This window comes from Somniosus microcephalus, chromosome 13 (genome assembly GCF_052327205.1).
Source record: "Somniosus microcephalus isolate GS21.2 chromosome 13, FLI_Smic_1.0, whole genome shotgun sequence".
NCBI lineage: Eukaryota > Metazoa > Chordata > Chondrichthyes > Squaliformes > Somniosidae > Somniosus > Somniosus microcephalus.
Window position 1 is genome coordinate 114,865,199 of NC_140999.1, and position 24,943 is coordinate 114,890,141.

The 24,943-nt window shown below is 46.1% G+C and overlaps 1 protein-coding gene across 1 annotated transcript in view; it reads right to left on the bottom strand.

Annotated features, from left to right (window-relative positions):
* Positions 1-24,943, bottom strand: part of cdh22 (cadherin 22) — a 1,314,714-nt gene that overhangs the window by 111,972 nt on the left and 1,177,799 nt on the right. The window contains exons 8-9 of the mRNA XM_086005235.1: positions 4,998-5,119; positions 1,884-2,001 (exon numbers count right to left, since the gene is read on the bottom strand). Coding sequence (XP_085861361.1) covers positions 1,884-2,001; positions 4,998-5,119 — 240 coding nt within the window. The remainder of the gene's footprint in view (positions 1-1,883; positions 2,002-4,997; positions 5,120-24,943) is intronic.

Genomic DNA, 24,943 nt, shown 5'->3' on the forward strand with positions numbered 1-24,943 from the left:
GCACAGCAAGCAAAGCTAATCACACATGCAAAGAAGTTTACTTTATCATAACCATCGCTTTGATTATGCCAGCCTCACTATTAATGAACAGCATCTCTGTTGTCATGTTATGGGGATGAATTTGTTTAGCCATAAGTGTTGCATAACCTGCAGGATATTGCTGACCGCGTGCTCACCTTTTAATAGGATCGATAGTGGAAATCCACAGCTGGAATGTCCAGAGGGCTGTAAACAAACAGCAGACACACGGCTACTGGTAAAGTGTATGCCTCTCTCCACCGGCACTTATACATCATCTTTTAACGGGGAAAACAGATATTGGGCAATCTGACTATCTTGAAGACATAGCATTTTGGAAATTTACCTTCAGAATTCTTGATGTTCGAGGAAGGTGAAACGTCAACGGCAATACCTTTCTTTGGTATACTGCATATTTTGACAGCAGAATAATAGGCAGATCCAGTTCTGTATCAAACTGACGGCTAGCTAATTAATTGTTAATTCCTCCTTTTCAAATGGCACTTATAAAGAGACGTTAATGCATGCACAGAATGATAAGCAAGGTTGTCATCTGCCACAGTTCAATGTGCCTGCTGAAATAAGGATTCTGTACAGCTTTAATCCTGCGCATATACAAAGTGTGCAGCTCCATCAAAACAACATCAGTAGTGACCACTGAAAAAAAAGATAACGTCCAACAGAAGACTCTGCAATTTTACAAACTGATCACTGTTGGACAACTCGAAGTATCGCTCTTTCCGTTAATATTACATCGAATTTACGGCACAGAAACAGGCCATTTGGTTCAATTGGTCGATGCCGGCATCTATGCTTCACACGAGCCTCCTCCCACCCCTCTTCATCTAACCCTACCAGCATATCCTTCTACTCCTTTCTCCCTCATGCGTTTATCTAACTTTCTCTTAAATGCATCTTTGCTATTCGCCTCAGCTACTTTAATCTTTAAGACCAATCAGTGCCAACTCTCACTTGCTCCATTGCTGGGAGCTACCGAGCAGAGGCCAGACCCCTGCCCCTGGGGGAAGAGTGAAACTCAGGGGAGAGTCACCCCACGGGCTCCCTCCACTCTGCAGTGGGCAGCGACACCTGGGAAAGAATGAAAATAACGAGCTTGCCAAAAACATTTCAAACCCTTGATTTTTTTTTTTTAAATAGCCAGCCTATTCGTGATCCTTGTAAAAGCTGTCAGAATAACTAATAATGAATTAGGTGTAATAATGGGGGAATTAACGAAAACAATCCGGGCACTCGGGTGTAGCTTATTTAAACTGGGTAGTCCATTATACAAGTGACTGGTTTACAACATTGTCATTCACCACTTATAGTGCTGCACATGGGCCTCGAAATTATGTTGTACAATATCATTATACGGACACTCATAATCTAAATGGATTAATGCCTCTACTCAAATGTTGGAGCAAGGAACTTTATATGAACATATTAAAGGTTTGTGTGCCTGTATCTCATCGTATAATCTTTTGGCAGCAGAAATCACAGTTTAGTTTTGGCAATGACTGATTTCCCAATGTTTGATGGTAGACTTACCAGAATTTATAATCAGATATGAATAATGACTGAACTCTGAATCAAGATAAATGAGACTACTTTCAAAATACTGGCCTAATATCCCATGTTCATACTCTTTGAAATGAAGGGACAACATGCTGGAATAGATTTAATATTATCCTTTCTGTGAATGTAATGTTGAAGCAATTTGCCTTAAGATTACATTGCTGTGAGAATTTGTGGTTCAATATTGTGCTTTGCTGCGAATGAAAGTTTAGAATGAGGTAGTTGTTTTTGTCACCTACACCTTTCAGCTTTGCTACCGTGTGCAACGTGAGTTTGGAAATGGGGTGTACCTTTGATATCCCAGAGGGTGAAATGACGACTGTCGGCTGCCTCAGGAGCCAGCGTGAAGTAAAAGCGATGGCCGCCCTGCGGTTCGTCCTTGTCCACCACACTGACCGTATGGATCAGCTGTAACAAAGAACAAAGCGTCAAACTGCGACCTGCAAACCTTTTGTAGCCAATCCATATTCTTCCAGAGCGCTTAAGGTATCGCCAACTGTGGACCAAATGCTGAAATGGAACTCTGTTTGCACGAACAAGTGTTGGGTTTCATCGATACAGTCGCCGCCACTTACACCGTCCCTGCTTATCTCGGGCAGCCACCTATATTCTATATTGGGCAAATGGCGGTAACCATCTGCCAATACCATAGGAATCAATCACAAAGGCGCCACTTTTAACACACTAAAGGCGGTGGCTATTTCGGGCAAATCAATACGTTTTTCCAACTTCGTTAACAACAACAACTTGCATTTATATAGCGCCTTTAACATAGTAAAATGCCCCAAGACACTTCACAAGACTGTTGTCCAATAAAATCTGACACTGAGCCACAGGGCCAATGACAAAAGCTTGGTCAAATAGGTGGGGTTTTTTAAACCAAGGGGAACTTGGAAGAAAAATTGAGGCATTCCTCCTGTCAAAAACAAAAAGTTTTCACAAGATGATTTAAATGGTCAATCTGTCCCAGCATCCTTTCGCTTAGGTTTTTAATATTATAGCAAAAGTGGAGTAAAGGGAAAATCTTAAACTTGTCTCTCTGTATGGACAACAGTTTGAAAACACAATGACACAGATTGATAAACACCCAAGTCGAGAAAAAAGGCTCATACTCTGATAAGAGACTAGTTGCCAAGACAACACATACCACAGTTTGAGATGAAGATTGGCCTACACCCTTATTTTATTATAAACAAAGCTTGTAGAACAGAGGCAAGGGCCAAAAGATTATAAGTGGGGTAAGCATCTAAAGAGTGCGTCCTCAGCTAAACATGCAACGTACGTAATACGTAGGCACAGGCCAAGGTTATATTATAGTATAAGAATAGAATAGAAACTGTCTCTCCTTTAGGACAGAGTGTTCTTGGGAGGGTCAGGAGCTACGCAGCTGCACGGAGTGCCTTGAGGGCTGGAGCTCATCGCTCCAGGTCTTGGGAATGGCGTGCTCTCTAGGTAGTGGGAGCCTGGGAACCAGGTTGCATTATTTGCATGTCATTTAATATAATATGGAAGACCATTATCAGTCAATGTATTAAAGCTTGTTATTATAAAAACCACTTGTGCGTGAATCATAAGAGGAGTTATAGTCACCTGACTAACAACCCTTTGTTGCGACAGTAAATACAGAGAAAATCCGCTAACGCTACCTTTCTAAACAAAAGGGACTTGCACCAAGTCCCATTCTTCCATCACCCATGTGCTCGCTGACCTACACTGGCTTCTGGTCCAGAAACACTCTGATTTAAAAATTTTCATCCATGTCGTCAAATTCCTCCATGGCCTCTCCCCTCCCTATTTCTGAAACCTCCTCCAGCCCTACAACCAATGTTCCATTAAGCTGCGCAGCCACACAGTGGTCTGGAGGCCCCGTGCAGCCGGCTCACAGGCTTTTAAATGGAAAAACTGTGCATGAGTGGAAATTTGAATGGGCCGCGCATCCCGTTAAAGGGGCCGCGTAGCCCCAAAAAAATTAGAGGGAACATTGCCTACAACCCTCCAAGATCTCTGGTTCCTCCAACTCTGGCTTCTTGTGTCTCCCTGACTTCCTTCGCCCCACCATTGGCAGCTGTGCCTTCAGCCATCTCGGCCCTAAGCTCTGGTATTCCCTCCCCAAACCTCTCTGCCTTTTTTTCTCCTTCTTTTAAGACGCTGCTTAAAATTACCTCTTTGCCCAAACTTTTGGTCATCTGTCCTAATGTCTCCTTCTTTGGCTCGGTGTCAATTTTTGTCTGATTACGCTCCTGTTACAACATTAAAGGCGCTATATGAATGCAAGTTGTTGTTGTTATCATCTTTCTGTTCTGGCTGGTTTGCTCAAAGACATGTTTTCTTGTGGCTTTATGTCAGCAAATGTCTGTTCAGCTACGTGACTGGCGCAGACTAACTTTGCTTACCCACGTTGGCCATTTTATCATTAATTAATCCTAAGCCCTACATAGCAGCGCACTTATTTTCCAAATTATTTCCAACCTGTCTGATATTAAATTGGGCAAACTGCCTTTCACTCCAGAGTCCTGAAAACAAAATCTAGGCTGATACTCCCAGTGCAGCACTAAGTGACATTTTTCAGATGAGACATTAAACCGAGGCCCTGTCTGCTCTCTCAGGTGGACGTAAAAGATCCCATGGCACCACTCTGAAGAAGAGCAGGGGAGTTCTCCCCGGTGTCCTGGCCAATATTTATCCCTCAACCAACACCAATAAAACAGATTGTCCGGTCATTATCATGCTGCTGTGTGTAAATTGTCTGCTGCGCTTCCTACATTGACTACACTTCATAAGTGTTTTATTGGCTGTAAAGAGATTTGTCTTGAGGTCGTGAAAGGCACTATATAAATGCAACTTCTTTCTTTTAAGTGGAGTGGAGTACCCTGCAATTTCAAAAATTTTGACTGGAAATGACTGGCTGGGATTTTCTGCTTCAATCCTCCAGGTATACAGCGGGAGCATATAATGGGAAAGTCCACATTCCCAGCCTGTGATTTTCAGCCATTAAAATTAATGTCAGGGAAAAAAATCAGGACCAGGAGGTTGCAGACCTTCCCTCTATGCCCTCCCAGTATGTGGCAGGAAGACTGAAGTGGAAACTCCTGGGCAAAATGTCCATTTTGTTCCACTCACTCCCGTATCGCAATGGTGTGTGTGCGTTAATTATTCAGGTTTTCCGAAAATCTTCAGTCAGCAAAGCAAGCCTTGGCACTCGAAGCAAGTTGCAGTATCAGGACACAGCCAGTGGGACATTACCTCAGGCACCTATTGATTCTCTATTTATTGTAATCAATACGGATGGGTTTGCTTAATGAGGATAAGAGTTGGCTCTGTCAATTCATTGAATTTGCATGCTCTGGGAGGAGATTTAGCCGATCGTATTAACTCAAAAATCCAATAAATATTGCATCTGTTACCTGACCCGGTTTGGCGTCTTCACAAATAGCAGCTTCAAATGGCATGGAAAGTTCCGGAGCATTGTCATTAACATCCAGAATCCTGACACTGAGGGAGGCCTTGCTCACTTGGGCGTGGTTATCTGCATAAAACACATCATTTTGGAAACAATGAGAGACTAATTGGAGGTTAACAAACAGGCAAAACAATCCTGAGAGGAGATGGCGCATCATGCCCACACTCATGGCTTCTCGCAGCTCTTGTGAAAGAACAGAATTATTAGACTTCTACCAGAGATTCTTGTTTTTCTCTCACTTTTTGTGCTAAAGGGATCAGCATTGCCTTCATAATAAATTAATCATCTTTGTTCAAATGTACCAGAGGGATTCGATTTCTGAGGAGGCGGTAGTTATTTTACAAGCAAAGACACATTAGAAATTATATTTACACATCCTTCCAACTCTGTTCCATTAAATACATCCAGTTCTTTATGGTTATAATGGATCACTCCACTATTTTCAGTCCTTAATTAAATGACATCTCATTGTGATGCTGTGCAAAAATATAAGGGCAAAGTCATGGTCATAATTTCAACATGGTGCTTGCTGAGATTGCCCTGGGTGCAGGGAGATGGGTGATTGGGGAAGGGGCTCTTCAAGGACTGCTGCTCGCACTTGAAGGGGAGCTGCATTGAAGAGCAGCAACCACTGGTAGAAGGCCGAGGAGGGAGGCTGCCCATTTCAGGATATTGCCCTCGTGCTGTTGGAAGAGGTGCAGGGAAGGAAGAGCTGAGAGGCACTCTTGCTGTCAGGAGCACAGCAAGGTGGATGTAGCAGAGTTGCTAATCGTGGTCTCCCACATTCAGAGGCCATGGGAAAAAATAAGGGGAAAAAAATTCAGATGTCCGGAAGATTGCTAGGGTGAAACGACATGAATTTGCCTACTCAAAATATGTCGCGCTGCAAAAACAGCCAACCTTCACTGGTTTTAAATGTGTGCCATGATTCTGGGCTTTTGAACCTGAGGGAAAGGAGAAAATTGGGTTGCAAAATGCAAATAGGGCTATTCACCCCTTCTTTCCAATTGCCCCAGCCTCTGTTTAGCCAGTGTGATACCATAGAACCCATTTGTTTATAGCATACAAGGAGGCCATTCGCCCCATCCTGTCTCTTTGGTAGAGCAATCCTAAGCTAATGCCACTGTGCTGCTCTCCCCAAAGCCTTGTACCTTTTTCTGTTTATCACTCCTCCATTAAGGGTGCAATGGTCTCTGCCTCAACTACTTGCTGTGGCAAAGAATTCCATGCTCTTAACAGCTCTCTAAGTGAAGTCATTTCCCTTAACCCTTCTCTTCACTCTCATTTTATGTGGGAAAAATCCAAGATGAGAGAAAGTTTAATGGGGTATCAACAGCAACATCAAATATCCCAACACTGCAAAGGTGATTGACTTCATTTTCCCCCCCTGAAATTTAGTAAATAGTTCAAATGAAACCAACGAGTTATTTCTGGTGTTTACAACACACTAATGTGTACAGTGATGCCCAGTATTTTTTCAACTGTTATGTAAAGATTGCAATGGACACAGTGGTCTAGAAATTGGATCGTGCCCAATGCAGGGCATATGCCCAATCAGGCTGGTGACAGGACCATGCCAAATTGGTTTGCCAGCCTCATTGGGATAGGACTGGCGAGCTGCAGGCTCCATTCGTGACCCTAGAGACAGGTTGCCCATGAGGGGAGGGGGGGTTGGGGTGCGGAAAGATTGGCTGGCTGGGGCGCTGGCCAAGGGCCTCAAAGAGTGTCTGGGAGGGGTGGGGGGAAGTTAAATTGGGGGTGGGGGTGGGGCAAGCGATAGCTGGCACCAGCCCATGGTTTTAATGTGAGGCCGGGAGGAACACAGAGTGAAGCAAGCAGCCCAGTTGTTGTGATCTGGAACGCACTGCCTGAATGGGTGGCGGAAGCAGATTCAATAGTAACTTTCAAGCGGAAATGGAGAATACTTAAAAAAGAAAAAATTGCAGAGCTATGGGGAAAGAGCAGAGGAGTGGGGCTAATTGGATAGCTCTTTCAAAGAGCCAGCACAGGCATGATGGGCTGAATGGCCTCCTTCTGTGCTGTAAGATTCTATGATTCGAACTATAAGCACGCACCAAGAAATGAATCTGGGAGCTTAAGGTCTGTATGCTATATCATGGATAACATTATGTAACCAGTGGATCAACTGCAGCCTTCAGAAGCCTTTGTTACATTTCTCAGCAAGGCCCTAACACGTCCCATGGTATTTTCACTGTTTTTCTGCCAATCTCGCTCCTGCTGATGCGAGAGTGTCGATTATGCCCATTCTTCTGTTTAAACCAAACTTAAATACAGATACTTAAAGAGAAAAAAAATTAATGTATGGATATAGAAACCGCCAGATGATTAAATTAAATGCATATAGCTGTTCATGTGCAGTTGGCTTGGTGGCTGTTAATTGGGAGTCTAGCCAGTTTATCCTTTTTATATCTTTTTGCATTGCACCCAAGTGTGAAATGCATGCAGGGCTGTGCTTCCCAGTGGAAGGTGTAATTTCTAGTCTGTACGCCTGAATCAATGGGTGCCTCTGTATTTGATATGTGATCCTAGGAGAGCAGCACTTAAATGGAGACCTCGGTCCGTCCCTCCTTTTTATGTTCAGTGGTTCAGTCCCTTTGATGTGATCAGAGCTCAAAGGAACGGTATGAATATGGGTGCCTGGAGCTCGACAGGTTTGTGGTATTTTGACAGTGGGAGAATCGTACAATGTAAGAGTGCCCAATGTGGGAGAAATCCATTGTAATTCTGTTTTGTGCAATGCCTATGTTGTTATTTGTCAGTATGAATTCAGCTGATACCAGAGATACCACAGCTATGATACTAGTTGATCACATAGGAATTGCTAGATGATAAAACACCAAGGTCCATCTAGATTGTCGTCTACCATCCTGGTAGTCGCATGATAGAATGATAATGGAGTTGTTGACTAACCATAGCAATCAATCTCCATCAATTAGTCTACAACAGACCCAGGCATGAGGTGAGATATACCCCAGTGGTGGAGAGCTTTGGGAACCATAGGTCCAAAGTTAGCATTTCCCCGACCCCCCCCCGCCAGCATACTACACTTACCATATGTCATGTCAGAAATTGCTCATATTTTTTTTTCTTTATTCGTTCCTGGGATGTGGGCGTCGCTGGCAAGGCCAGCATTTATTGCTCATTCCTAATTGGCCTCGAGAAGGTGGTGGTGAGCCGCCTTCTTGAACCGCTGCAGTCCAAGTGGTGAAGGTACTCCCACAGTGCTGTTAGGGAGGGAGTCAAACACTGTATCCCAAAATGTTATTTTCCGAAATAAATCTATCTAATAATATTTGAATGAATCAATACTAATTGCTTCCACCGTCTCCTCAGGGAGCCTGTTCTGTAGATTGACCACTCGCTCACTGAAATATTGTTTCCGCAGATTAGTTTTAAATTTACCCCCCTTCAAGCACAGGCCGTGTCCTCTGGTTCTACTGTTTGGAATAAGGTGAAATAGCTATGGCATTGCTCTCAGGCTAAATATTAAAAAAGACTTCTAATTGAGTAGGCCCCAGCATCTGAGATCTCTGACTGGGATTGCTCATAAATTGAGCCTCAGGTTTGTCCGGGGCCCAGAGTTTGACTAAGGCAGATGCCTTTAATTTAACTTGATTTGATTTTTTTTCACAGTTGCTTCATCTTGTTTATTTAAACCTTCAATGATACCCTTTGAACAGTTACAAATATTTCAACTTAATTACATTGTGGAAATGTAATGGCTGCCTTCTGTTTTTGTTGTGAAATCAATGCCGACTGTTCTTAATTAAGCCATGTCTTTCTAAGTGTGTATCAATTTAACCCCATGTTATGGTCCTTCGAACCTCACCCACTACCAATGTTAGGCTGACTGGTCTACAGCTACCCAGTTTATCCTTTTTTCTATTCTTCAACCGAGCACTTACATTGGCAAACTATTCTGTGAAAACTAAGGCAAAGTAGTCATTGATTATCTCTGCCATTCCTTCATCTGCCCTTTATTTTTGATGTATTTATAAGATCCTTTACTATTTCCCTCTATGCTGTGTTGCAATATTTCTTTATACCTTCTCTTAACTTTTTAAAACTTTTTTTTGCTTCTCCACAGTTTTGATATTCTGCTTGATTTTCTTTTGTGTCATTGGCCCTAAATCTCTGGATCTCTTATGGGAATATGCCTACCCTGTACCTAGATTATCTCTGGTTTAACATTCCAATTGGTTTTCTGCCAATTTTTCTTCCAAATTATTTCTGAATAAGTTTCCTTTTTATCTTGCTGAATTTTACTTTTTTTTTGCCAGTGAAGTACTTTTAAATCTTTGCCTTTACCCTCCTCTTTTGAAATATTTATATCAAACTTAGTTGTGTTAGTCACTGGATGTTCCCCTACCCTTACATCACCTACTTGCCCCACTTCATTTCTGAGACCTGCAGTAGGTGCAACATTGATCTCAAAAGCCCCACTGGACACATTACAGAAACTAAGATCTATTAAGAGAAGGTATAAAGAAATATTGCAACACAGCATAGAGGGAATAGTAAAGGATCTTATGTTCTCCTCATGTTCTTTGATATTGGGACTTGGAGGGTTAAATTATGAGGGCAGGTTGCATAAACTTGGCTTGTATTCCCTTGAGTATAGAGGATTGAGGGGTGATCTGATCGAAGTGTGTTAAAATGTTAAAAGGATTTGATAGGGTAGATACAGAGAAACAATTTCCTCTGGTTGGGGGAGTCAAGAACGACAGGACATAATCTTAAAATTATAGCTCGGCCATTCGGGAGTGAAATCAGCACTTTTTCACACGAAGGGGAGTAAAAATCTGGAATTCTTTGCCCCCAAAAAGCTGGGGATGCTGAGTCAATTGAGGCTTTCAAGACTGAGAGCGATAGATTTTTATTAGGTAAGGGTGTCGAGGATTATGGAGAAAAGGCAGGTAAATGGAGCTAAGGTACAGATCAGCCGTGACTTCATTGAATGGCGGAACAGGCTCGTGGGGCTAAATAGCCTACTCCTGTTTCTATGTTCCTATACAAAAATAAACTTTAACCCATTCAACAGTATTTTTGGATAAGCCACCCATTATTATGGCCTTGTTATTTTTGCATATTCCTTTAATTTGTCAGCATATCTCATTTATACTGTTCAGCAGGCTATAATGAACTCCCAGTACAGTAACAGGTCCCTTCTTATTCCCTAGGTCTAACCACCCCCTGTAGCATCTTTATGTTCGAGTGCTGAAATGGAATCTTTGATTAATACTGCCACCTTCCTTTTTCTCCCACTCTCTCCCTCCTGAATATTATGTAACCAGGAAGGTTCAGCTCCCAATCCTGCGCTAGTCTCTGCCACATCTGTTGATATGATAATCATCTCCCTTCCACATAGCAATATGTGCCTTTAGCTTACCAATTTTATTCAAAATATTTTGTGCATTTACATACATACAGCTCAAACCACCTTTGCCTATTTGACCATCTTACTCTTTTTAATCCCTCCTTCTGATCTGTACTTCATTATTTTTCCACTTTTCACTTTTATCCTTCCTATATCCCTTACTTTTCTTTCTGCTTCCTCGGCTAGTTTTTCCCTGCCTTCCCTGCACTAATTACTCTGCCAGCGAGGACACTGGGCCTCAACCCCATTCAGGTGAAGCCCATCTATCCTGCACAGGCCACTTCTATCCAAGAACTGGTGTTAATGTCCCAGGAATCTGAACCCTTCCCTCCAAACGATGCAATTACCTCTTTACCTTACCATTCCTTTGCTGACCTGTGTTGTCAACAGGAGTAACCCTGAAAATAATAGTGGTTCAGCTCTTAAATCTAACTCTGATTTCCTGAAACTCACTTCTGTTTCTTCCTATGTCATTGGTTTCTATATGAAACACAAGTTCTGACTGTTCTCCTTCTCTCCCAAAATCTTTTCCCCCCTGTTGTGGCAGCTAAGGCCCATGATTGCCAGATACCTTCTGTCATGAATCTTACCATTCATGTAGAAATGACTCATGAGATAACACTCGGGCGTGGGCCCAGCTTGCTCAGGACATTTTTGTAACCAGGAACTAGTGATGTAACTAGAACTCATGGTTGTGAAACAGTTGATTAAAGCCTTGTTTTACACTCAAACCAAGTGCTTAGTGGTTTTCTTACATTCCCTTCTCTATTTGGGAGGTCCTGAATGTTTTGTGTGTCCAGGGATGTGTCTCCGACTGATATTGCTCAAGGTTTCTGAGCCTGGGTAGCAGGTGGCAACACTCAGTCACATTTGGGAATGTTCAAGATGACCCGAGAAGCAACTCGCTATTTGTGAATCTTGGTTGCAGCTACAAAAACTCCTGCCTATTCTCCTGACTATGGAATCCTAAAGAAAGAAAAGAAAGACTTGCATTTATACAGCATCTTTCACCGGACGTCTCAAAGCACTTTACAGCCAATGAAGTACTTTTGGAGTGGAGTCACTGTTGTAATGTGGGTAATGCGGCAACCAATTTGCGCACTGCAAGCTCCCACAAACAGCAATGTGATAATGACCAGATAATCTGTTTTTGTTATGCTGATTGCGGGATAAATATTGGCCAGGACACCGGGGATAACTCCTCTGCTCTTCTTCGAAATAGTGCCATGGGATCTTTTACATCCACCTGAGAAAGCAGACAGGGCCTCGGTTTAGCGTCTCATTCAAAAGCTGGCACCTCCGACAGTGCAGTACTCCACTGGAGTGTCAGTCTAGCTTTATGTGCTCAAGTCCCTGGAGTGGGACTTGAACCCACAACCTTTTGACTCAGAGACGAGGGTGCTACCCACTTTTTTTTTATTATACTTTATTGAACATTAAGAACATTTACAACATCGTGATCATTACATTGTATGATACAAATCAATTCCACCACCCTGCACAGCCATTCCGCCACCACATTTTAACATCAAAACCTAAAGTTTAATTTGTCACCTGTAACATATATTAATCGATTGTACTTTAAAAATTGGTTGTAAAATACTGTCCTTAAATTCCTTTCTGAATAAAACATCCACAGAGACTTATAATGATCTTTTAGCTTATATTTAAAATACTCTTTTAGATTGATTCTCCTCCCCTTAAAAAACAGAGCATTCCTTCTTTGCACAATCACGAATCTAGCCAAACTGAACATTAAATTAATTGCCACTCTGCTAGACTCTGGCAGACTCTCCTGCAATCCCCATCTCAAAATTGAGTCCCACGGGATTCCCATTCTCGCTGTTCGGTCCTCACCCAGCAAAAAAGCTTCACACAACTGTCGAACATAGTACTTAAAGTCATTTAACTGCGGACATAACACCAGTAAATGGGACAGAGTCTCATCCTGTGTCCCACACATTGGGCAAGTTGCCGCCTCCACTCGTCCAATCTTGCACAAGACCGTCATGGTAAAAATCCAGTTATGAGCCAATTTGAAATCCAGTTCAATCCATTCTGGGCATTTAAAATTCGCCCACACTCCCTTCCAAATCCTGTTGAAGTCCAGCTGTGGGTATATACTCTGCCAAAACTCCTGACCAGCAGGTGTCTTGAATCTCCATTCTCTGAAGAACTCATAGAAATCTCGAGTATTACAGTTGTCAAATTGGACTAACTCTCCCCCTTTCTCCAGTACAAAGCTTGGAAAAGCAGGACGCATTTTACTTCCTTTGGAGATTTCCGCATTTATTTCTTCCATCCAATCCTGTGGCATTGCCCTCACAATCTTCTCATACATGATTCCTATTGCTTTTCCTTCTACCTCCTGATCCTCCTCCCACACCATGTCCCTCACTATCGCTTCCGGCAACCAACCTGGAATCACCTCGTATAATACATCTTTCACAGATATAATCCCAGCTTTTATAAAAGCTTGATTAAATAAAACCTCTCCTTCGATGTTGACCCACCTATTCAAAAATAAGGGCTGTTCTAAAAATTCCTCAGCCCCCTTGGGCATAAACTGCACACTTTTTAAAAATTGAGCCCAAGTCTCTACAACCCCCTTATAAAACCTAGGGAGAAGCTTAATCAATTTCAAAAACATATTATTGTATTCCATATACAATAGCCCCTGCCCTCCTATCCCACTTTGTTTAAAAAAATGCTCAAAACAACTCTTCCAAAAACTTGAATTTGACTTCTGAAGAAATCTCTTCACCCATTTGATTCTAAAGGATTTTTTCTTCAAATCAATATCTGGGAAATTGAGTCCTCCCTGATTTCTCCGTCCAATGATGGTATTGTAAACCACCAAGGCTGGTTTCCCTTCCCATAAAAACCTCACACAAGCCTCTCAGATGGACTTTTCTGCCCACTCAGGAATATCCTCCACCGTCAATAAGTACCATAGCTTAGATAGCAGGAGAGCAGAAACCACTGTCGCTCTTCCTTGCACTTTCAACTACCTTCTTTCCCATCTTCCCAAAATCTTTTTAATTTTCATAACCTTTGGTTCCCAATTTAATCGATTCACTTGTTCCCTGTCTTTCTTGCACCCCATATGCACCCCCAGAACTTCCAAAACCTCCACCACCTTAAAGTGACATTCCCCCAACCATTCCCCCCTACTCCTCCCTGCAACCAGGCATTGGGATTTACTATAATTCACTCTGGCACCTGAAGCTCTACAATATTCCTCCACTACCTCCATAGCTTTCCTCACTGACTCCCCATTTCTCAATGTTAAGGTTGTGTCATCTGCATATTGGTGTATCACCGACACCAGCCCAGAACTGGGTACCACAATCCCAACTACACCTTGTTTCTTTCGCATCATGTAACCTAATGGTTCTGCTACCAATGTGTACAGCAATGGGGACAGGGGACAACCCTGTCTCACTGATCTCTGTATCGGAAAATACTTAGATAAAAAACCATTACATTTAACACAGCTAAATATGTTTGAATAAAAAATCCTTATCCACTGAATGAAATTTTCCTTGAAACCAAATGCTTACAAAACCTTCAATAAAAACTCATGAGAGACCCTATCAAAGGCTTTCTCTTGATCTATCTTTAATACATAAGCCTCCCTCCCACTCTCTTCCATGAGCTCTATCGCATCTCGGATTGAGACCACAGAGTCTGCGATGTCCCAGCCTATGACTCCATAGGACTGAGAGGGCTGATGTGCCTCAATAATCCCGAGACTCGATGTTAGCGAAACAAAACAAGGCTTTTATTAACTTAGAAGATAACACGCAGTGGAGAGAGGTGTCTTCCATCTGGAGGTCAGCAGTACTGGATATGAGGCCAGACTGCTTGCTTAAATAGAGGCCAGGTATGGGCGGAGCCCTACACACAACACATTCCATACATTCCAATATACAATACAATGGTGAGGAGGAACCTGAAACCAACCACAGTCACAGGCAGTGATGATATACAATACAATGGTGAGGGGAAACCTGAAACCAACCACAGTCACAGGCAGTGATGAATGGAATATTTCATCACATTCACCCCTTCTATAGATTTAGTCTGTTCGGGGGTTTGGTAGTCCTCTGCGACCGACGTGGCTGTTGTGGTGTCGCGGGTGTCGGCTGGGTGTCCCCGGTGGCCTCCTGGGTCTCTGCCGGGGGTGCCGCCAGGGTTGTTGAAGGGGTAGTTGGTGGGGGTGCCGTTGGTCGATGTTCTTCCGGGGGTGATGAAAGAGTAGTGGGTGGGTAAGAGTTGCTGTGGTCGTTGTTGCTGCTATTGCCATGGTTGTTGTCGTTACCGGCTGGGGCGACGTCTTTTATTGACACGGTGTCCTCCCTTCCGTCGGCGTGCCGGACATACACGTATTGGGGGTTGGCGTGGAGTAGGTGCACTGGCTCCACGAGAGGGTCCGTCTTATGGCCCCTCACATGCCTTCGCACGAATACCGGACCTGGGGTGGAGAGCCATGATGGCATGGATACGCCTGAGGTGGATTTCCGGGGAAAGACAAACATTCGTTCATGAGGCGTGGCATTAGTGGCAGTACACAATAGCGACCGTATCGAATGGAGCACATCTGAGAGGACTTCCTGCCAGCGGGAGATAGGGAGGCCCTTGGTCCTTAGGGCTAGAGTGACTGCTTTCCATACTGTCCCGTTCTCTCGCTCCACTTGACCGTTACCCCGGGGGTTGTAGCTGGTGGTACGGCTCGTGGCGATACCCCTGGACAGCATGTACTGGCGTAGCTCTTCACTCATGAAGGACGCCCCCCTATCCGTGTGGATGTAGCTTGGCATACCGAACAGGCAGAACAGGCTGTTGAGGCATTTAATGACCGTGGCGCTGGTCATGTCTGGGCAGGGGAAGGCGAATGGGAACCGGGAGTATTCGTCCACAATGTTCAGGAAGTAAACATTGCGGTCGACGGACGGGAGGGGGCCCTTGAAATCTAAGCTGAGCCGCTCGAAGGGCCGTGTAGCTTTGATTAAGTGGGCTCTATCAGGGTGGTAGAACCGAGGCTTGCACTCAGCGCAAGTGCGGCAGTTCCTGGTCAGAGACCGAACTTCCTCAATTGAGTAGGGTAAGTTGCGGGACTTTATGAAGTGGAACAGCCGCGTGACCCCTGGGTGGCAGAGGTCGTTGTGGAGGGTCTGTAGCCGATCCCCGGTGGCGCTGGCACACATCCCTCGTGAGAGGGCATCTGGGGATTCGTTAAGGGCCCCTGGCCGGTAAATGATGTCATACTCGAAGGTGGAGAGCTCGATCCGCCACCTAAGAATCTTATCATTTTTGATCTTCCCCCTCTGTTTATTATTGAACATAAACGCTACCGACCGCTGGTCGGTAAGTAGGGTGAAGCGTTTGCCGGCTAGGTAGTGGCGCCAGTGGCGCACTGCCTCCACGATGGCTTGGGCCTCCTTTTCCACGGAGGAGTGTCTGATCTTGGGCCCTTGGAGGGTCCTCGAGAAGAAAGCTACGGGCCGCCCCGCCTGGTTGAGGGTGGCCGCCAAGGCAAAGTCAGACGCATCACTTTCCACTTGAAATGGAGTGTTCTCGTCCACTGCCTGTAGCGTGGCCCGCTCAATATCCTGCTTAATGCTTTTGAAGGCGGCGTGGGCCTCAGCAGAGAGCGGAAAAGAGGATGCTTTCAAGAGGGGGCGGGCTTTGTCGGAGTAGTTGGGGACCCATTGGGAATAATAAGAAAATAACCCCAGGCACCTTTTCAGGGCTTTGGGAGTGTTGGGCAGGGGCAGCTCCCGTAGGGGGCGCAATCGGTCGGGGTCTGGTCCGATTTCCCCATTCCTCCACCACGCTGCCTAGTATGCAGAGGCGCGTGGTGTTGAAAACGCACTTGTCCTCGTTGCAGGTGAGGTTGAGTTTTTGTGCGGTTTTCAGGAACCTCTCGAGGTTCGAGTCGTGATCCTGCTGGTTGTGACCGCAGATGGTGACTTTGTCGAGGTAGGGGAAGGTTGCCTGCAAGTGGTGGTCATCGACCATGCGATCCATCTCCCTCTGGAAGACCGAGACCCCATTCGTCACCCCAAAGGGGACTCTGAGGAATTGGTAGGGGCGTCCGTTCGCCTCAAAGGCGGTGTACGGGCGGTCCTCTGGTCTGATAGGGAGCTGGTGGTACGCTGACTTGAGGTCGATGGTGGAGAACACCCGGTATTGGGCGATTTGGTTCACCATTTCTGATATGCGGGGTAGCGGGTAGGCGTCTAGTTGGGTGTACCTGTTGATCGTTTGGCTATAGTCGATCACCATCCGTTTCTTCTCGCTACCCCTTACCACCACCACTTGGGCGCGCCACGGGCTATTGCTGCATTCAATAATGCGCTCTTTCAGGAGCCTGTCTACCTCGGTCGCGATAAACCGCCTGTCCTCCCAGCTGTACCTCCTGCTTTTGGTCGCTATTGGCCGGCAGTTAGGGGTAAGGTTCGCGAATAGCGAAGGCGGCTTTACCTTCAGGGTAGCCAGGCCGCACACTGTGAGGGGCGGCTGGGACCCACCGTACTTGAGCGTGATGCTTTGGTGGTTGCACTGGAAATCCAGGCCCAAGATCACGCTCGCGCATAGATTCTTCATGATTAATACTTTAAAATTATCGTATACCGTCCCGTTAACGGACAATTGTACCGTGCAGTAACCCAGAATGGTCGATGTCTGGGTTTTATCAGCCATAGAGATGGTACCCCGAGTAGGGACCACCTTTAGGGAGAGTTGTTGTGCCAGTTCAGGGTGGATAAAACTCTCCGTGCTTCCACTGTCAATTAAACATTTAACCCGGCACCCGTTTACCTCGATGTCCACCATTGATTTGGATAGCTGGTGGGGCCTGGTCTGGTCCACTGTGACCGATGCCACTGTAGGGCCCTGATCGAGACAAGATGGCGTCCACGCTGTCTGCTCACAAGATGGCGGAACCCACGAGGTCGGGCAAGATGGCGTCCAAGATGGCCGCTCCCACGGCGCACACGCGGCGGTGGCGGGTTTTGGTTTTCCGGCGGGGCTCCCTCTGCACACCTTCCCGAAGTGCCCCTTCTTACCGCACTTAAAGCAGGTGGTGCCTTTCGCCGGGCACAGTTTTCTGGTGTGCTTTGGCTGCCCGCAGAAGTAGCAGTTGGGTCCCCAACGCGTCGCGGCTGTCGTAGGGCTTCTGGGGGGGAGAGCGGGGCCCCGACGGTGTCGGGCTGCCGGGCGGGGAAGATGCCTTCCAAGATGGCGGCGCCCTTGGTGCACACGTGGCGGCGTGGACGGCGCGGGCTGAGGAGTAGGCGTCCGAGTTTCTCTGGGCCACATCCAGGGATCGCGCGGTGTCCGCAGCCTGTTTCAGGTCCAATCCCGTTTTTTCCAGCAGTCTTTGCCGGATGTAAGTGGAGCTGAGGCCTGTGATAAAGGCATCGCGAACAAGCTCGTCGGTGTACACTGCGGCTTTTACATCTCGGCACTTGCAGTCTTTGCCAAGCATTTTCAGGGTGCCTAGGAACTCCTCCACCGATTCCCCAGGTCGCTGTGCGCGAGTGGCGAGCAGATGCCTAGCATACACCTCATTCGTAGGCTGCTGGTAATGTGCCTTTAAGATGTCACAGGCGGCCAGGTGCGTGTCGGCGTCTTGGATGAGGGGGTAAACCCTGTGGCTTACCCAATTCCGCAGAATTCCGAGTTTCATACTCGCAGCGTCCGTAGCGTCTTTGACGGCTGCGGAATTGTCCAGGAAGAATTCCATACACATAAACCAGTGTCCGAAGCGTGCTGATGCGTCCGGAGCATGCTGATCCAAATCCAAACGTTCGGGTTTCAGGAGTTGATCCATTGTGTTGAAAAATAAGTTAATAAAATTGATGTGCCTCAATAATCCCGAGACTCGATGTTAGCGAAACAAAACAAGGCTTTTATTAACTTAGAAGATAACACGCAGTGGAGAGAGGTGTCTTCCATCTGGAGGTCAGCAGTACTGGATATGAGGCCAGACTGCTTGCTTACATAGAGGCCAGGTATGGGCGGAGCCCTACATACAATACATTCCATACATTCCAATATACAATACAATGGTGAGGAGGAACCTGAAACCAACCACAGTCACAGGCAGTGATGATATACAACACAATGCTGAGGGGAAACCTGAAACCAACCACAGTCACAGGCAGTGATGAATGGAATATTTCATCACAAGGGCCAAACTATCTCCGGTAACACCTCCTTCAAACGATTTGCCATAACCCTCACCAAGATCTTATAATCCACATTTAATAGTGTGATGGGCCTCCAATTCTTCAGATCCCGTCTATCCACTTTATTTTTATAAGCTAAGCTTATGATCCCTCTCCTCATAGATGGGGCCAGGCTTCCCTCAATTTTAATTTCCTTAAAAACTCCGAAGAGCAATGGACTTAAAATCTCAAAAAATTCCGTATAAAATTCTGCACTTAGTCCATCGGACGCTGGGCTTTTCCCCCCCTCCATTCCACTTATTGCTATTTTTATTTCCGCTAATCCTACTTCTTTATTACACATGCTTCTCTCATCCTCCTTTAAACCCTTTTCAATAAAAGCAGTAACCTTCTCCATCTCCAAATTGGAAATGTCTTCTTTTGTATATAGCTCTTGATAAAAGCTGCTAGTCGCCTCCAAAATCTCCTCACTTTCATGAATGATCTTCTCCCTAACCTTCAACTCCTCAATTAACGATAATCTCTGTCGCAGCTTCTCTTGCTCTAGGAAATATCTAGTGCATCTTTCGCCCTCCAATGCATCTCTAGCCTTTGCACGGAGAATGGCCCCCTTGCATTTTTCAGCTTGCAATAATTCCCACTCTTCCTTTAGCACCTGGAACTTAGTCTCAGCTCCCTTATCCCCTCCATCAACTGCTTTACAGACATCTGTAAACCTTTTGTTTATATTCTCTTCTTGATGCCGGTTAGCTGCCGCCCTCTTTTTCCCATAACGTACCGAAAAAACTTTTACCTCATATTTGAAATTGTCCCACCAAACTCTTCTTTCTTTCAAGAACAAAAGTTCCTTCCGAGCATTCTTTATTATATTTATAATCCCTTCTTTATAAGCACTTTCCTTCAGGTATTGATTGTTTAAAATCCACACCCCTGAACTGATCTTAACTCTGCTGTTCCTAATTCTAAGAACCAAACCGAGTGATCACTAAAAAATACTTTTTTATAATAAATCTCCATCACCTCCGAACTTAACCCTTCCCGCATTAATACAAAATCTATTCGGCTCTGTTTTAAAACATCACCCACCCAACCTGCTCTGGAGAACTCCCTTTTTATGGGGTTGCGGTCCCTCCATAAGTCTCTCAAATTTAAATTTGCCATCATTTTTACAATCATCCCTCTGGAGTTATCATCTTTAAAGGTCATCTGGGCTGAAATGTCCATCCAAGATAAAAATACATTAAAATCCCCCACTACACAAGGATTTTCCACCTCTGCCACTTCAGTGAATAACCCCTGAAAAAACTTGCGACGCTTGCAATGGTCGTTCGGTGCATAGATATTAAAAAGATCACAAATAAATCCCTCCAATTTTACCCTTAGCCGTAAAAATCTCCCCTCAGTGTCCTTGTCCACCAAGGCAACGTTCTCTTCTATGGACGGACTCACCAAAACAGCCACCCCTCTACGGTTATTGTTTGCACAACTTGCAAACACCTCTCCCTTCCAAACCTTCTGAACTCGTTCTAGAATATCCTCATCCCAAAAGGTTTCTTGCAGACACAAGTCCGTGCCTTTAAAACCCTGCAACAACTGCTGCAATTTCTTCTCACCCCTCAGTCCGTTCACATTGATCGAGACCAATGTAATCATGGCTCCAAAGAAGGGAAGTATGCCCAATAATCTCCCCATCATTTAATCTCTGGCTCTTCCCTCCTCTCATGCTCCTTCTCAACTTTTCGGGCAGCTGTTGCTTTTTCCTGCAGCCTCCAGCTCTTTTTCCCCTCCTGTTTGACCCCTCCCTGCTGTTTCAGCCTCTTCCTTGCCTTAAGTTTGGACCGAGGAGCTGCCCTTTCTCCCTCCTTCTGCCCCTCACTGACCTTTCCCCTGCCACGTGATGCCACCCCATTCCCGACTTCCATTTCTCTGTCCCCCTCTAATACCTCACACTCAAGCTCTTCTGCAACCCCCGTGCCTGCTCCCCGTCAGATACATAATCCTGCTGCCCGTCAGATACTTCCTCTCCCTTAGACAGTCTTCCTGCTATCGCCGTTTCAACCACTGTGCCGGCCCCTTCGAACACGTCTCCACCTCTGACCCTTGCACCTCACTCCATGGGACAATGGCGCACCTAAATTGTTCCCTTCTGACGTCTCTATCTCACCGATCCCATTCTGCTGTCCCTTTAAGGCTCCTGCCTCTTGCACCCTCTCCCCACCCTGCCCCCTCCCGCTCACCAAAATATCCGACTCCCCGCCTCTCCCCGGAGCACTCACTTCCACCACACACCCCACTCCTGCCTCCTCTCCCCCCGCAGACACCAGACTCCCCAGGGGGAGCCAAACTGCACTATGGCTCGAGTCTGCACTTGACCCTCGCTGCCTGCTGCTGTCTTTGTTCCCCTCCATAGCACTCGCCATGTTTTCCGCCATCTCCATCTCGATCTCCGCTCCGATATCCTCTGCCTCTTCCTGTGCTCCTTTTTCCTTTATTTTACAGGCTGTGTCCTCCGACTGCACCGCACCTCCGGCCATTCCACACTCCTCTCCTGCTCCTTCTCCCATCTCATCACTCATTTCGCTCCCTTCTGCCACACACTCACAGCGGGTGGGGCCTTTACGACACACCCCACAGCTCTCCGCCTTGCAGCTCCGCGCGATATGTCCCGACTCACCGCAATTGTAACAATACAAATCAGGACAATTTCTTACGAGATGGTCATGTCCCAGACAATAGTAACACACCTTTACTTGGTTATCGTGCAGCACACGAAAGTACTGTACTCCTTCCAGTGTCTCGAACTTCATACTGTACAGCAAAGACCTCACCCCCTCTGGGAACCGCACCTTTACATACCGGGTTCCGTCTGGTACCCGTGTTCCCGGATAGCACCTCCTCTTTATTTCGGAACAGATTTTAATATCCCACGGCTCCAACTTTTTGCTCAGCACTTCGTCCTCGATGTACACAGGCAAGTTCAAAAATGAAACCACCACCTCCTCTGAATATAGCAGAGTCACCTCCAAGAATTTCTCCCCAACTTTCAGACTGAGCAGCAGTTTTTCCACTTCCTCATGGCCACTGACCGTCACCTCAAATCCCACATTTGGTTTTGGTCGGCAGGCAAAGTAGCTTCCCTCGCCACAGTCCTCATGAACCGCCTGGATTATATCCCAGGCTCGAATTTTCTTATTTTCACATTGCACCACCACCGTATTTTCTTTACCAAACCTCCTGAGGTCCCGGCCCAAATCTTTGGGCCTTTTTTTTCCCCTTCCCACCACAGTTTCTTCCCTAATAAAATTCCTCTCGGGAATGTTGTCCTCTCAGGGGCCCGGCACTCCGGACCCCTCAGCAGCCATTTGGCTGTTTTTTGTGGGCCAAAAAGGCCCTAAAACCTGAAAACAACACCCCAAAACCCTCCAGCAACTTTTTACAAAACTCCCTCCAACACTCAGCTGCAATTAGGCAACCAGTCACACCTGGCTCACTCCTAGCCCCTCCCACCTAGAGAGTGCTACCCACTGAGCCACAGCTGAGACTGGTAAGCTTGACATCGGTAGTGGGGAAAATGCTAGAGTCCATTATAAAAAATGTAATAGCAGAGCACTTGGAAAGCAGTGACTGGATTGGACAATGTCAACATGGATGTACAAAAGGTAAATCATGCTTGACTAATCTACTGGAATTTTTTGAGGATGTAACTGGTAAAATAGATAAGGGAGAACCAGTGGATGTGGTGTATTTGGACTTTCAGAAGGCTTTCGATAAGGTCCCGCATAAGAGATTAGCGTGCAAAATTAAGGCACATGGGATTGGGGGCAGGGTATTGACTTGGATAGAGAACTGGATGGCGGACAGAAAGCAAAGAGTTGGAATAAACGGGTTGTTCTGGACCAATGAACATTTATGTGTGCAGATAGCACCCACTGGTGGTGGTTATTGTGTTAACAGTTTGTATGCTGGAAAGGTCCTCTGATCTTTCTTCCTGTGTGAGGTCATTTGACCTTTGTTCCTTTCTTCCTGTGTGAGGTCATTTGACCTTTGTTCCTTTCTTCCTGTGAGAGGTCATTTGACCTTCCTACCTTTCTTCCTGTTGACCCCAGGAAGCAGTTTTGCTAGGAAGAACCTAACTTGAGTAATGGAGAATCTGCCATGAGAGGTTCCATTTACAATCTGGTGTAATCTGATTTCATATGTGAGGCCAAGCGCAATATCTTTTCACAAATTTGTTCAAGTAAAGCTTCAAAACAGCAACCGGCTTCAGAAGAATTATTTTTGAATGAGTGTTTAACTTGCTGGATAGCTCGATAGGAGCACGTCTAGCGCGGCCAGTACAGTGAAAAGATATCAGTGAAAAGATATCAGTGAAAAGATAGCAATACGGCTAGCTGTGAAGAGCAGAGCAGGAGGAACCCAGAGTAAGCCTTAACCTCGTAGAGCACATCTACCTCACATCAACATGTCAGAAGATAATAACGAAAATGCTTTGCAGCAAGTAGAAGACCTTAAACAGGCAGACGAAACTGTAGAATGTGACAATCGGTCTATAAGCTCCAGTTACTACAGATCGCAAGTTGGTTCACGGTCATCGGGTGGTTCTAGAGTAAGCATAGCCATCGCCAAAGCACGGGCTAAGCTAGTAGCAGCTCAAGCTAGAGCTGCGCATACGGACAGTGAAATAGAAATAAAAGTAAGACAGGCCCGCCTCCAAGCTGAACCCCAAGCAGAACAGGCCCGGCTCCAAGCTGAATTCCAAGCGGAACAGGCCCATCACCAAGTGGAACGCCAGGCTGAACAGGCCCGTCTCCAAGCCACATTAGACGCTCTGCAGCAACAAAAAGAGATAGATGCTGCATTAGCCGAGACACAAGTATTCGAGGCAATTTTGGAGGGAGTTGATCCCGAGTCAGCTTACAAACCTTTAATTCCCATTCCGTGGCAGAGTCCACGACAGCGCACCATAGATTACGTGAGCGACCATGCCGACATACAGTTTACAGGAGAAAGGGATGGAGGCCCGCACATCTCTACAGACGCAAACACTTCGTATAACATGCCACAAGTTGCCAACCAAGGTCAAAGCAGACGGCGTGCCTCAAGCCGCAGAGTCTCCGCCAGCAGAACGGAAGACACGGTGCAAAGGAATAGGACGCCAAATAGAGAAAGTCAGAGGCAAATCCCCTCTCGGTCCCTTGAGACCCCCAACAGAGCCCCCAGCCAAGGCAACCCTGGCACAGGTCCCAGCACCTACGACCTCGCCAAATACTTTGCACGCACCCAGCTGGTGACTTCGGGGTTAATCAAGTTTGATGACAGGCTGGAGAATTATCGGGCTTGGAAGTCCTGCTTCCACGATGCCATATCGGGCTTAGACCTGTCGGCAGGAGAAGAGCTTGGCCTCCTTATCAAATGGCTCGGCCCAGAGTCCGCCGGACAGGCCTGCAGGATAAAAGCGGCCAATGTGGGACAGCTGCCAGAGGGGTTGAAGAAGGCTTGGGTGAGGCTGGAAGAAAGCTACGGCTCGCCCGAAGCCATTGAAAGGGCTCTCTTTGACAGGTTGGAGAACTTTCCGAGGTTGACGAGTAAGGAACCCCAGAAGCTCCGCGACCTTGGAGATCTGCTGTCGGAACTCGAAGCCGCAAAGCAGGACGGCTATCTACCCAGTCTATCGTACTTAGACACTTCCAGAGCGGTAAGTCCCATCATTGAGAAGCTTCCATTTAACCTGCAGGAGAAGTGGATAACGTTTGGATCAAAGTTCAAGCTAAAGCACAACGTGGCGTTCCCACCATTCTCTGCGTTCGTTAAATTCATCCGTAAAGAAGCCAAAGCCAGGAACGACCCCAGCTTCAACTTCTTCTCCACCCACCCAGCACTTGCCAGAAGAGACAAGTTCGACAGACATGGAAAGACACCAATATCTGTCCACAAAATGCAAGTGTCCTCAACTGAGCACACAAAGATTCAGAAGAAACCTGAGGATACGAGCAAAAAATGCCCTATCCACAACAAGCCCCATCCTTTAAAGAAGTGCAGAGGCTTCAGGGAGATGTCCCTGGAAGAACGGAAACAATATCTTAAAGAGAACTCTATATGTTTCAGGTGCCGCTCGTCCACGAGCCATCTCGCCAAGAACTGCAAGGTGGATGCAAAATGCACGGAATGTGAAAGTGATCGGCACGTTTCAGCACTACACCCAGGCCCAGCTCCTTGGAAGTCAGAGACACCTCCTCCCGCATCAGAGCACGGCGGGGAGAGAGAGGGAGCTGCTGGTATGGAGATTACATCCAG